Source organism: Mustela nivalis, assembly GCF_964662115.1.
Source record: "Mustela nivalis genome assembly, chromosome: 6".
Classification (NCBI taxonomy): domain Eukaryota; kingdom Metazoa; phylum Chordata; class Mammalia; order Carnivora; family Mustelidae; genus Mustela; species Mustela nivalis.
In genome coordinates this window covers 151,563,104-151,576,372 of record NC_139025.1, presented here as the reverse complement: position 1 = coordinate 151,576,372, position 13,269 = coordinate 151,563,104, and the positions used below count along the sequence as shown (strand labels likewise).

The 13,269-nt window shown below is 45.4% G+C and overlaps 1 protein-coding gene and 1 long non-coding RNA gene across 3 annotated transcripts in view; one reads left to right on the top strand and one right to left on the bottom strand.

The window, feature by feature from the left end:
- Positions 1-8,581: 8,581 nt before the first annotated feature.
- LOC309867394 lies at positions 8,582-9,973 on the bottom strand. The gene is made up of 2 exons (XR_014313150.1): positions 9,743-9,973; positions 8,582-8,861 (listed from the first exon to the last, which is right to left on the bottom strand). It is a non-coding gene; the product is annotated as an uncharacterized lncRNA (long non-coding RNA).
- A 100-nt stretch (positions 9,974-10,073) lies between these two features.
- SEC11A (SEC11 homolog A, signal peptidase complex subunit) overlaps positions 10,074-13,269 on the top strand; it is a 41,605-nt gene continuing 38,409 nt past the window's right edge. For both annotated transcript variants that reach the window (XM_082736193.1, XM_082736194.1), the window contains exon 1: positions 10,074-10,492. In XM_082736193.1, coding sequence (XP_082592319.1) covers positions 10,442-10,492 — 51 coding nt within the window. In that variant the 5' untranslated portion in view covers positions 10,074-10,441. The remainder of the gene's footprint in view (positions 10,493-13,269) is intronic.

Genomic DNA, 13,269 nt, shown 5'->3' with positions numbered 1-13,269 from the left:
ATGGAGTCCCTTCAGTGTCCCTATTATTAACTACAGAAGGCAAAAGCTCCAAAGACAATGCATCAGTGAGGGAGGAGGTAGAAGCCCTAGTTAGAGGAGAGAGGCTAAGGTTGTCCCCACACTTGGCCCTTCCCCTGCAGGACCTCCACACTGACAACAGCCCATCTCCTCTCTAAGAACCTATAGAACCAACAGTATGGTCCCTTTCTTTTTTGAGCCAAGGCAGAATGTCCAAACAGGAAAACTGGTGTCTCCCCACCCCCACTGCGTAGACACACATACCAACTCAGAAGGCTGCCTCTGCAGCTGTCCAGGATTTCTTAAGGGAACTCCCCCAAAAACCTCCCAGGAAGACTTGAGTGGCTCTGGTAACCTCTCTGCACAGAAGAAACTTTTAATTTGGGGGAATGAGATTTCTTCTTAACACCCTATGTGACACAGAGCTGCTGCATTTTTTAAAAGCCAGGCTCTCTAAAAAAAAAAAAAAAAAAAAAAAAAAGATAAATAAAATAAAATGAAAGCCAGGCTCTCTGATGTCCATAGCTATTGGGTTGGTAGGCGGAGAGTCTCATTTCTTTAGCCCCTGACCTGACCCAAAGGGGGCTGGGATGGATGTGTCCTCCCAGCAAACCCACATAGGTCCTTCTGGGAAGTGACCCCAGGGAAGAATGAAGCTCTCAGGGTGGCCTGTGCACTGGTTTGCCTTGATATTCCTGGGCCACTTCCCTTCCTGGCAAGGTTGTACAGAACCTTCTCCTTCTACCCACCACTTCCTTCATGGGGAAGGTCAAGGAGAAAATAGTAAGATCACGGTTTTTTCAGTAGTTGTTTTTTGTTTTTTGTTTTTAAATGGAGTCAATTTTGCCTTTGCTGGTAGACATGTTTTATTTGTACCAAAGTGATTGACCAGGGTTCAGCTCTAATGACAGATTGACTTTCTGAGCATTTGGACATCAGTTTGAACCCACTTCTTGTTCTTAATAATTATTAACATCCATTGTCCACTTGCCATTCGTCATCCGACGGCTCTATTAACATCTGCTATCTTATTTAATGTTCAAATGATGAAAATGATCTTCTAGTCCCACTTTACACCCAGAAAACTGAGGATAAAAGAAGAGTTAACTTAGGAGTGCCTGGGTGGCTCAGTGGGTTAAGCATCCAACTCTTGATTTTCTCTCAAGTCATGATCTCAGGGTTGTGAGATCAAGCCGCACAAAGGGCTCCACACTCAGCACAGAGTCTGTCTGAGATTCTCTCTCCCTCTGACCTCTTCCCATACTCTCTCTCTCTCTCTCAGATAAATAAACAAACAAACAAATAAAAAAACAAAATGTGTTTTCAAATATGACAATTTTTTTAAAAGATGAGTTATCCTGGGACAACTGCCTGGCTCAGTCAGAAAAACATACCACTCGTGACCTTGGGGTTGTGAACTTGAGCCCCACACTGGGTAAAGGGATTACTTAAGAAAATAAAAATAAACTTTAGGGGCGCCTGGGTGGCTCAGTGGTTTAAGCCGCTGCCTTCGGCTCAGGTCATGATCTCAGGGTCCGGGGATCGGGTCCCGCATCGGGCTCTCTGCTCCGCAGGGAGCCTGCTTCCCTCTCTCTCTCTCTCCTGCCTCTCCATCTACTCGTGATTTCTCTCTGTCAAATAAATAAATTAAAAAAAAAATAAAATAAAAAAAGAAAATAAAAATAAACTTTAAAAAAAGAGCATTAACTCATGACCCAAAATCATGCAGCTAGTGAGCGGTTATGTGATTTAAAACCAGATAGCTGGGGCACCTGGGTGGCTCAGTGGGTTAAAGCTTCTGCCTTCAGCTCAGGTCATGATCCCAGAGTCCTGGGATCGAGCCCCACATCGGGCTCTCTGCTGAGCATGGAGCCTGCTTCCACCTCTCTCTCTCTCTCTGCCTGCCTCTCTGCCTAGTTGTGACCTCTGTCTGTCAAATAAATAAATAAAATCTTAAAATAAAATAAAATAAAATAAAATAAAACAGGTAGGTCTGACTTAACCTCTATAAGAAGATGCTTCCTTGGGCACCTGGGCTCAAGTGTTAAGTGGCTGCCTTCAGCTCAGGTCATGATCCCAGAACCCTGGGATTGAGCCCAGCATCAGGCTCCTGCTTGGCGGGAAGCCTGCTTCTTCCTCTCCCATCCCCACCCCCTCTTGTTTTTCCTCTCTTGCTTTGTCTCTCTCTGTCAAATAAATAAATAAATAAATAAAATCTTAACAAAGAAGAAGAAGAAGAAGCAGCAGCAGCAGCAGCAGCAGCAGCAGCAGCAGCAGCAGCAGCTTTCTTCAGGCAGACCAGCAGGCTCTCTATGAAAGAAAATACCAGACATGTCATTGTGATGGATGGGGTCTAAAAGACTTATATGTTGGGAAGACTGGCAGCCCAGTGAGCAGAGAAAATAGCATGGCAGAGTCCCACATTTGGAAAATGTAATGCCTTAAGCTTTATATCTTTGTCTAGTCTGGAATCAACTGTCCTAAATATCTGAATTATTTTCCCCAGACACACTGTTTCCACTCTAACAATGGCAGGGAACCTTCGTTAAGCCTTTCCAGATCCACCCAGTTTATATTAATCTCTCTGGGTCCTAGTCCTTCCTACCAGATTCTTTTCATCCCAATTATTTCTTGCTCAATCTGTCTGTTCTTCAAGACTGTAAGCTCCCGGGAAGGAAGCACCCCACACTTCACCCCATTTCTAGTTTGTGCTGGACAGTATGCTTCCTCTTTAACACTGCTAGACTGGCCCAACTCTAGCCCAGGATCCCTTGGAAATCTCCTTTGAGATACAGATGAGAGTGTCCTTTGATGGTACCTGCAAAATTCTGCCTCCTCTCTTGACTTTCTATGGAATGTATAGGCTGAGAGTTACCCCTTAACTTGTTTGCTTTCATAAAGAGAGCTTTTATTTTTATTTGTATTTTTGAAACATTTGATTTGTTTATTTTAGAGAGAGAGGAGGGTGGAGGGAGGGGCAGAGGGGGAGGGAGAAGCAGGCTCCCCGCTGAGCAGGGAGCCTAATGCGGGGCTCGATCCCAGGACCCTGAGATCATGACCTGAGCCGAAGGCAGACGCTTAACTGACTGAGCCACCCAGGTGCCCCTGTTTTATTTTATTTTATTTTTTTCTGCTGCACATGATATTGAAAATTCTTCAAGGACTAGGGCTATATCTTCTGCTATTTACTTCAAAAAATCCTCCTTCAGCCTTGAGCACACACAGCACACATACCATCCCCAGTAATCTGAATGAAGATAACCTTAACCTTAGAGTTTGGTTTGATCCACCTGTCTCTGCATGGACTGAGTCTCCCAAGCTTTAACATCTCCATTCATTCATTTGACAATTTTTGCCGAGTGTTTATTTCATGTAATATTCTGGGGGTAAAAAATAAGAAGGCCCTTGCTCCCAGGAAACTCACAGTCTGGTGAGAGCAACAAACACATAATTAGATGGTGAGTCTGCAGAAGTAGAGTGGAGGCTTCCCAGAGGACATAAGGCATGAGCTTAATTTGAAAGGCAAGGAGGAATAAAAGGTGTTGGAGTGAAATGAAGAACTTTCCAGACGGTGGAAGCAAATTCCACTTAAGTGAGAACAGGCAGCATTTAGGGAACTATATACTCTCAAACAGGAGGAGAGTAAGACCAGCATGAGTGGTAGGCAGCAGCCAGAACACAAAATGCCTTTTGTAGCACGCCAAGGAATTTGGCCATATCCTGAAAGTCAGGAAGATCTACTGAAAGGTTTTATGTAAGGAAGTAGCATCATCACATTGATGGTTTGTATAAATCACTCTGGTTGCAATGCAGAGAAGAGATTGGAGTGAGGCAAGATGTGGGAACAAGACTACAGGCTGAAAGACTGGTTGGGAATTCATTGCAACAATCAGGATAAGTAGCATGAACCAAGGTAGTGACAGTGGGGTTGGAGAAAGCAGATGAATAAGAGAGACATTAAGAAAGTAGAATAACAAGCCTGGTGACTAATTGGATTTGACAAGTGAGTAAGAAGGAAGAATCAAGGATGACAACTACTTTTGTGATTGGGTGGTGTCTTTTTTTTTTTTTTTTTTAATTTTATTTGTTAGAGACAGAGAGAGCATGAGCCGAGCGGGGAGGGAAGTGTGTGTGAGGGCAGAGGCAGAGGGAGAAGCAGACTCCCCACTGAGCCGGGAGCCTAATGCGGGGCTCGATCCCAGGACCCTGAGATCATGACCTGAGCCGAAGGCAGAGGCTTAACTGACTGAGCCACCTAGGTGCCCCCCGAGGTGGTGCCTTTTATAGAGATTTGAAACATAAGAGAAAGAACAGTTCTTCAGTGGGGAGTAATGAGGATGGGGATCTGTGACATTTGGGGCACAGGGAGCTTGAGGTGTCTGTTGGACATCCAAGTGGAGATGTCCAGAAGCAGTTGATATAAAAGTCGACATCCAGGAGGAGGTCAGAGCTATAGATATTGGAGACGTGAATGCATAGAGAAGGTAGCTGAATTTGGGAGGACAGAGAAAAATCACCCAGAGGCACTGCAGAGTGAGAAGTGGTGCAGGGTTCCTCCATAAGTAGTAAGCTAAAGAGTCCATGTTGGAGATTGAGAACAACAAGCCAGAGAGGCAGGAGACAATGGACCTGAAACTGAAAGGGGACCCAATGGACCTAACGGGATTTAAAGAGGCTATTTTATGGCTTTCAGCCATGTGTTGGGAGCAGAAACCAGCATTCAGTGAGCTATAGAAGGATATAGATGATGAATGGGTAGGCCTGTCTGTTGAAATTTACCGAGCTGTATACACACACTATTTACACATTTTACTGTTTGTGTACTATGCCACCATAAAACACTCAGCATATAAATTTTGTAAGATCTATTTGAACATGATCAGATGCTAGGAAAAGAGAAAGTTAATGGGAAGAAATTGCGGGAATGAGAGAATGGTTTTGAGTAGGTGGAAGAGGGTAGCTTCACACAGGAGTAGCGATGCCTCTTTCACTGATGGAGGGAAAGAAAAGGAGAAAGCAATGTTTATGGGAGCAGATGAGTTGGGTAGGGAGTAAGTTAGAAAGTTTAGTTTCTCTGTAATATTTTCTTTTCACCATGAAACTGGACTCCATACGTGATGGTTTTAAAAATATGCCTACACATTCTTTGATAAACGCCTTCCTTCAAAATGTAGAACTTCATTCCCTCCCTTTGAGTCTGTACTGAACTCATTTCTAATGAACAAAATGTGGAAGAAATAATGATATGTCATTTCAGAGATTAGGCTCAAAAAAACACTGCAGGGGCTCCTGAGTGGCTCAGTGGGTTAAAGCTTCTGCCTTCTGCTCAGGTCAAGATCCCGGGGTCCTGGGGTCAAGCCCCGTATCAGGCTCCCTGCTCTCTCTCTCTCTCTGCCTACCTCTCTGACTACTTGCGATCTCTGTCTGTCAAATAAATAAATAAAATCTTAAAAAAAAAAAAAAAAAACAACCAGCAAATTTTGTCTTGGTGGAGTCACCAACCATCCTGCTTTTCCTGGGATTGAAGGGTTCTCTGAGAGGCAGAAATTTCAGTGCAAAACCAGGATGCATTGGTAATCTTATTCATTACCTGGTTCTTACTCTCTTGGTAATTTACTTTGATGGAAGCTAGCTACCATGTTGTAAGTTGCCCTAAACAGAGGCCCAGATGGCATGAAACTGAGGGAGACATGGAGTCTCCCTCAACAGCCAACAAGGAACTGAGGCTTCTATCCAGTAATCCAAGAATAATTAAGACCCACCAACAGCCCCATGAGTGGAGCTTGGAAGCACGTCCTTCAGTTAAGCCTTCAGATGAGACTGCAAGCCCCTCTGGACAGCTTGACTATAATGTCATGGACAACTTGGAGCTCAAGCCACCCAGCTATGATGGTCCCAAATTTCTGACCCATAGACATTGTGAGATAAAGTTTGTTGTGTTAATTCGCTAAGTTTGGGGGTGATTTCTTATGCAGAAATAGGCGACTAAGTCATCAGATCAATGAAAATGAGGGGAATGTGCTGAGATAGGTTTCCAGGGCCTCGCATGATTGGATGACTTTCTCCAGCATCCCCAGACAACTCCAGACGATGTGCTCATCTACTTTACATGCCATTGATATTATGCAATGCCCAACAGCATCTTTCTTCCCCCAACATCATCTTTTGATAAAGGAATTTTGCCAAAAGCTTATTTACCTTTCTTACTCTGCATGTTTATCATTAATGTTATGACTGACTTTAAAAGCTTCTTGGCAAGAATATACCTGTCACTGTTTTGGCTCTGAAAAGTGCAACTTTAAAGGATGCCTTTATAGTTTTGACCACTTTTCTTTTCTTTGGGGGGTAAGTGTTATCAGTGTCTTATTGAGAGCATTGTTTTATGGGCTTCTCCTCCTCTAGAAAGTTGGTTTTGATTATCAGATTGGCCACTGAGCTTTTCTTAAAAATGGCACTAAGACTTCATTGGCCTTATGCCACTATTTGGTCAGTTTCATAACCTAAGGTACTGGGAACCAGGGGAAAATAGATTACCAGTTTAATAAAACATATGTCCTAGAGGCTCATCGTATTTCTTAATAGCCCTTTTCTTTTTCAGAAGCTCATCATAATTCGTCACGCTTGTGGATTGCCCGCCCCAGCATAGTCAGTCATACTATATCGTTATTTACACTGGATTCCTGGTCATTGTTTCACTTATAACTCCGCCCCCAAGTTTAAAAGCATTCAGCATCCTGATTTAATTAACTTTCCACTAACTAATTGAATTACTGATCTATTTTTGCAAATTTAAAATAAAATGCAACACAATGAAATTTCACATTGAACACGTAAACAATGCATATTGTGAAACAATCCATTAGTTTAGATTAACTACGCCCTAATATTTGAACATTAGCTGAGACAAACTACAGAGCCAACACAACCTAAACCTGAAGAGCAAAATGACGGGGGCATCTAGGTCGCTCAGTTGGTTAAGCATCTGCCTTTGGCTGGGGTCATGATCCCGGGGTCCTGGGATCATGTCCCGCATCAGGCTTCTTGCTCAGCAGAGAGTCTGCTTCTCCTTCTCCCTCTGCCCCTGCCCCTACCCCAGCTTGGGCTCTCTCTCTTACTCCCTCTCAAATAAATAAATAAAAATCTTTGAAAAAGAAAAACTTCTTTCTTTTTAAGATTGAATAATATTCTGTTGTGTGTTTATATCACATTTTGTTTATTCCTTCCTTCCTTTCTTTCTTCCTTCATGGACACTTGCGTTTCTTCCACTTTTTGGGTATTTAAGTAATGCTGCTATGAACATGGGTGTGTAAATATCTATTCAAGATCCTTTTTTTTTTTTTTTAATTATTTAAGTAACGTTTACACCCAATGCAGGGGCTCGAACTCATGACCCTGAGATCAAAACTTGCCTGCTCTTCCAACTGAGCCAGCCAAGTACCCCTAAATCCCTGCTTTCAGTTCTTTTAGGTATGTACCCAGAAGTGGAATGGCTGGATTGTCTGTCTTATTTTAACTTTTATGATGAGAATGTACTCATCTATTATTTGTTTAATTTAAAACATACAGAGAAACAAAAAAGAAGTAACTCTCAGAAAGTGGGTTATGGACGTGTAAGATTTCAGATGTGCAGCAGTACCTTAATATGGCCCTAAATACGAACTGTGCAAATCCAACACAAGACGTCTTAGGCACGCTCAGGTTTCCTCAGTGACAAAAGAACACCTACAGACCCAACTAGTTACAGGCAAAGTTGGAAAATCAAACTGGATTTTCCAAACACATTTCCCAGTTTCCTGCCCCTATACCTTTATTTCTACAGTTCCTTCCAGTGGGTATATCCTTTTTTTTTTTTTTTTTAAAGATTTATTTATTTATTTGACAGAGAGAAAGATCACAAGTTAGGCAGAGAGGCAGGCAGAGAGAGAGGAGGAAGCAGGCTCCCTGCTGAGCAGAGAGCCCGATGTGGGACTCGATCCCAGGACTCTGAGATCATGACCTGAGCCGAAGGCAGCGGCTTAACCCACTGAGCCACCCAGGTGCCCCAGTATATCCTTTTCACCTTCCAACTTGACCCACATAACAAATCAATTTTACCCATATATCAGAAGTTCTTTCCCTTCTGAGGTCTCTTTGAACATCCCCAACTACACTGACTCCTGGTACATCTGAAGCCCCCAGAACTTTGTGCTTCTCTTCCGGATCTTTTCTTCACAATATGAAGACTGACCAAGGCTCATACCCATTTAGATGGCTATAGAGCCTTATCTTTAGATTTGAATTCAACATTAACAAGCATAGGCCAAGCACTCTATTAGCCAGAATTTAGCTTAGACTCCATATTCAACATTTGTTAACAAATACTTATTAAGTATTTGCTATGAATTTGGCACTGCTATGAGAGCCAGGGATAAAGGGGTGGACCAGGTCCCTGCCCGCATGGAATCTATTTTCTTCCACAGGCCTTCCTAATTTGGGGAAATCAGGAATTCATCTTTCAACTTACTCAGTATGGGGTGCCTACAGGCAGCAGTTGGAGATCATCACATACATACACATACGCACATTTTAAATTCAACAAATATTTATTGGGTACCTAATATGTGCCAGGTTGTATGTTTGCCACTGGGATTTAACAGTGAACAAGATGTCAATTTTTTTTTTCTTTCTCATAACAGCTTTACTGTGACATAATTCATACACCAGGGGCGCCTGGGTGGCTCAGTCCGTTAAGTATCTGCCTTTGGCTCAGGTCATGAACCAGGGTCCTGGGATGGAGTCCCACATCAGTCTGCTTCTCCCTTTCAGTCTCCCTTTGCGGTTCCCCTCTCTCGAATAAATAAAATCTTGAAAAAAAAAAAGAAAGCAAGCAAGCAAGCGCTGTAACCAGTAGCAGTCACTCCCCATTTCTCTCAACCCTCCCAGCCCTAGGCAACCACTTCATTCTATCAACTTGACTATTCTAGACATTTTATGTAATTGGAACCATACAGTATGTGACTTTTATAACTGACTTTTTTTCACTAAGCCTAATGTTATCAAGGTTCAATCCATATTGCTGTATTTCTTTTTATTGACAATATTGCATTGTATGGCTATACCACATTCTGCTTATCCATTCATGAGTTAAAGCACATCTGGGTTATTTGTACGTTTTGGTTTATGAATAATGCTGTCATGAATATTCATGTACAAGTTTTTGCTTGGACATATGTTTTCAATTCTCTTAGATATATACTAGCAGTGGAGCTGCTAGTAAATTTGATTAAAAACTCCATATTTAACCTTTTGAGGAACTACCAGTCCATTTTCCAAAATGGCTGTCTCAGTTCACATTCCCACCTGCAGCCTAGGAGGCTTCCCTCCTCCCACAAATTTATCATCTATCATTTTCATTACAGCCATCCTCCAAAATATTTAAATTTTTTATTCCAAGATAATTTTCGAAGTAAAGAATTTGCAAAGAGCGTGCAAAAAGTCCCAGTAGATCCTTCACCCTAATGTGAGATTCGTATTTTGAAAAAGATAGAAAAATACAGGTAAGAGACCAGCTTCGGTCCTTTCCGTCCGCCGCGTATATTAGCAGCCTGAGAGTCAGGGACAGCGACAGGAGGGTCCCATCCAGGTGCCCAAGGTAGCAAAAGCAGGAGGCAGAGTTCAAGGAGAGGGCAGGTCCTCTGAGCGAGGTCACGTTCGGGGGAGCTAGGGACTTCCTGACACCCCGCACCTCGGCGGTCGCATCACACCGTAGCCTTCTTCGGTTGTTCCCTCCTCCCCCAGCAGCCTCCTAAGTCCCGGGAGGTTCAGGCAGTGCTTCGAAAGGCGCTCCTAGCCTCCACCTTGCCCCGTAAAGCGGCTAATGAAGCCACCTCAGCGGCCACTTCCCGCAGCGCGGGAGACCAGCCCCGGCGGCGAAGGCAGGACCTGGCCACGCACGCCCAGGGCCACACCCAGACCCGCGGCCCGACTGGAGCCGCCGGCCACTCCAGGGCCGCCGCGGCCGCCTGGACGCCGGAGACCCGCTCCCGATTGGCCGGGCGTGCGCGAGAGCCCGCCTTCCGGAGGTCGTAGGGCGGCCTCCCGGGGAGCCCGGGCCGACGCCTCCGCGAGGGGCCCGGGCTAAGCGCGGGAACAGGGGTCCGGTGGGTTCTCCGCAGGCTCGGCTCGGCGTGGGAGCGCCCTCCCGCACCGAGACCAGGCCGGGAGTCCCGATTAGAAGAGTCGCGGGTCCCTTTGTCTGCTCTCCGCAGCGACGCGCGGGGCGGGGGCGGGAGGGAGGAAGGGAGCGCCGGTTCCCGCCCCGGAAGCGGAAGTGCGGGCGCCACGGGGTCCCGTCCAGTGCGAGCCCGGCCGGTGCGCCAGCCGTTCCGCCCGCTGGTCCCTTCGCGCCCTCTCCGCTGCTCGTGTCCCCCTCGCCGGCCGCGCCATGCTGTCTCTAGACTTTTTGGACGATGTGCGGCGAATGAACAAGCGGCAGGTGAGGTTGGCCGCCCACTGTCTCCCGGGGCTCCCGGTCTCCCTTTGACGCCGCCCGTGCGGAGCCCGGCAGAGACCTGTGCTCGCCTGTGCGAGGGCCTGAGTGGGTCTGGCGCCCGGATCATTCCTTGTCTTTGTGGGGCGTGTGGCCAGAGGTCGCTTTGTCCGCCCCCTGGGTTTAGCCCCGAGCTGCGCCCGGGCCTGCCCGGGGCGGAGCGGGAAGCCGGTTCCTCACGTTCCGTTCCTGCGAAGGAGGCGGGAGAGCAAATGGAAACCGCAGGGCGCTTTCTCTGTGGGAGTCGGGGTTGCTTAACATCGGAGACTTGGGAAGGCGGCAAACTCGTGTTTCCTGCAGTCGCCGCGACTCCGGATCAGTTCCGGCGACAAGGCTTAGCAGTTCAGGACTGCGCTGGCTTTTGGGATGCTCGGGAAGGCGGTGTAGGCCGCCGCCGTTGTGCTGCTTTCAGCCTGTAGCAACCCTTCTAGGACAGCTGGGCCCCAGCGGGCTGCCGTGCCTTTCCCCGGAGCACCCCTGACTCAAGAGTTGGGACGGTAGTGACACTTGTCCTTGAGACCGCTTCGCACGCAGGTGGCAGCCCTCAGAACCCTCGGGTTTACTGCCCCGTATTAATGGCACCGGGATCTAGAAATTCAGATCTTCTGATTTTGTCCTTAAACCTTCCTTACTCCATCTTGAACTTCTAGACCGTGTGCCAGGCGGTCCTTAGAGAAGGTTCCTCTTCTGCTCGCAGAGCCTCGTTTTGCTCGCCTTGTAGTATTTCCCTGTTAAGAATTGAACATGTCACCATTGAAGATGTTTCTCGTGGATTTATTTTACACTATTTATAATTGCCAGTTGGGGAAGTGGATATGCACCTTTCCCTTTCTCCGCTTCAGACTTCACCTAGCTCAGTGTCCCCTCCTAGACCTGTTTCGTAATTCCTTCAGTCATAAGTGATCATTCTTTTCAAATGGCACGAAAGGTTTGTGTCTTTATGGTGACGATTCCGATTCTCACTTGTGGCAAAGTGTTTTCTTCATATCTGAATTTCTAGGTGCTGCAGGCATTTCTCTGAAGAAATACATACTTTGGGCCTACTGTTTGTTGTAACGTGTGCTAGGTACACTGAGAGAGATGAAAAGTTCAATGGGACAACTCTGCCTTCAAGGAGCACGAGTGTGTAGAGAATGACTAAGGCAAATAATAACTATTTTGAGCTCTTGCTGTATGTGGAGTGTTTTGTATAACAGCAAGGTAGGTCATATTACTCCCATAATCGAGATGAAGAAAACGAGCAACCGGGAGATCCTTAGGAGGGGATGGAAGGGATTGGATAGCATGGTCGTGGGGCGGGGCGAGGGGAAGTTTTGAACTGAGGTTTTACCTGTACATGGTATCTGGCAGTGACTGTGGATCACTGAGAGCTAATCAGATGGAAGGAGGAAAACCAATTTGGTTCCACTCTTCGAAAAATGCTGTCATTTGCATAACTTTTCCATTTATGTCTAAATAACTTCAAATGTTTGATTAAGTTGAGTTGTAATTCTTTTTCTTATCAGGTTCAAGGGGAATGCATGTGAGTGTGATGAGCTTCGTCTATTTAAAGTGGACCGTTTGAGGGGCGCCTGGGTGGCTCAGTGGGTTAAGCCGCTGCCTTCGGCTCAGGTCATGATCTCAGGGTCCTGGGATCGAGTCCCACATCGGGCTCTCTGCTCAGCAGGGAGCCTGCTTCCTCCTCTCTCTCTGCCTGCCTCTCTGCCTACTTATGATCTCTCTCTGTCAAAGAAATAAATAAAATCTTTAAAAAAATAAAATAAAATAAATAAAGTGGACCGTTCGATAAGTTTCCACAGTTCTATGCACCCAGCTCACTTAAGATAACAAAACATTTCTGTCAACCACAAGAGCCCCTGTGCTCCTTTGTAGTTCATCTCTCTAGCACCTGGCAAACACATACTTGCTTTTTGTCAGTGTAGATGACCTTGCATTTTATATACATAGAATCACAGAGCTTGTGTTCTTTGGAGCTTTGAGTTTTCATTGGTTCTTTAACACCTGACTCAAGACTTTTGGTTATTATATGTAATGCAGTTGTTTTTTTTTTTTTTTTTGGTCGGCGTCACAGTTTCCAAGAGTGAAGTGTTTCACTGTCTTTACTGAATCCTATATGTTGTTGCCATATTAAAGTCCTCTCTCCTACCCTCACACCTATAGTAGCTCCTCCTTGCCTTGTAGGTAACGGCCCAAACCCTTAGAATGGCATTTGCTGTAAGTCCCAGTCGATTACAGGCTGCCATTTCTTACTGTTTCAGTCTTGTCCCAGTTTACTTTTCCTACCTATTTCATGTCACTGTTTCTGTGAACATTGTTCTATTCAAACATCGCATACTCAACTGTCTTGAGAACTCCTCTTGTATTCTTTGTGAGTCTTTATGGACTGTCCTAGGATATAAGGTGAGCTCTGCAGTCCTTTTAGCACTTGTATACTATTTCATTTGTCTTCTCCCCTTTGGTGTGTGGCTCCTTTACTGAAGTATAAGGGTCACTGTTTCCCTGAGGCTTTTCTTAATCCACGAAACCCTGATTGATCAAGTTTGCCTATTTCCGTGGTGCAGATACACCCAACATGGCTGATTTCACACTACTAACATGACGTCACTGAATCTGGAATTAGGAAGAAAGGAGGTAGCATGTAACTAAAACTTCCACCTTAGAGATAACATAGAAAAAATAACCTCAAGCACGTAGATGATGAGAAAATGTAGTAAAGTAGCCAG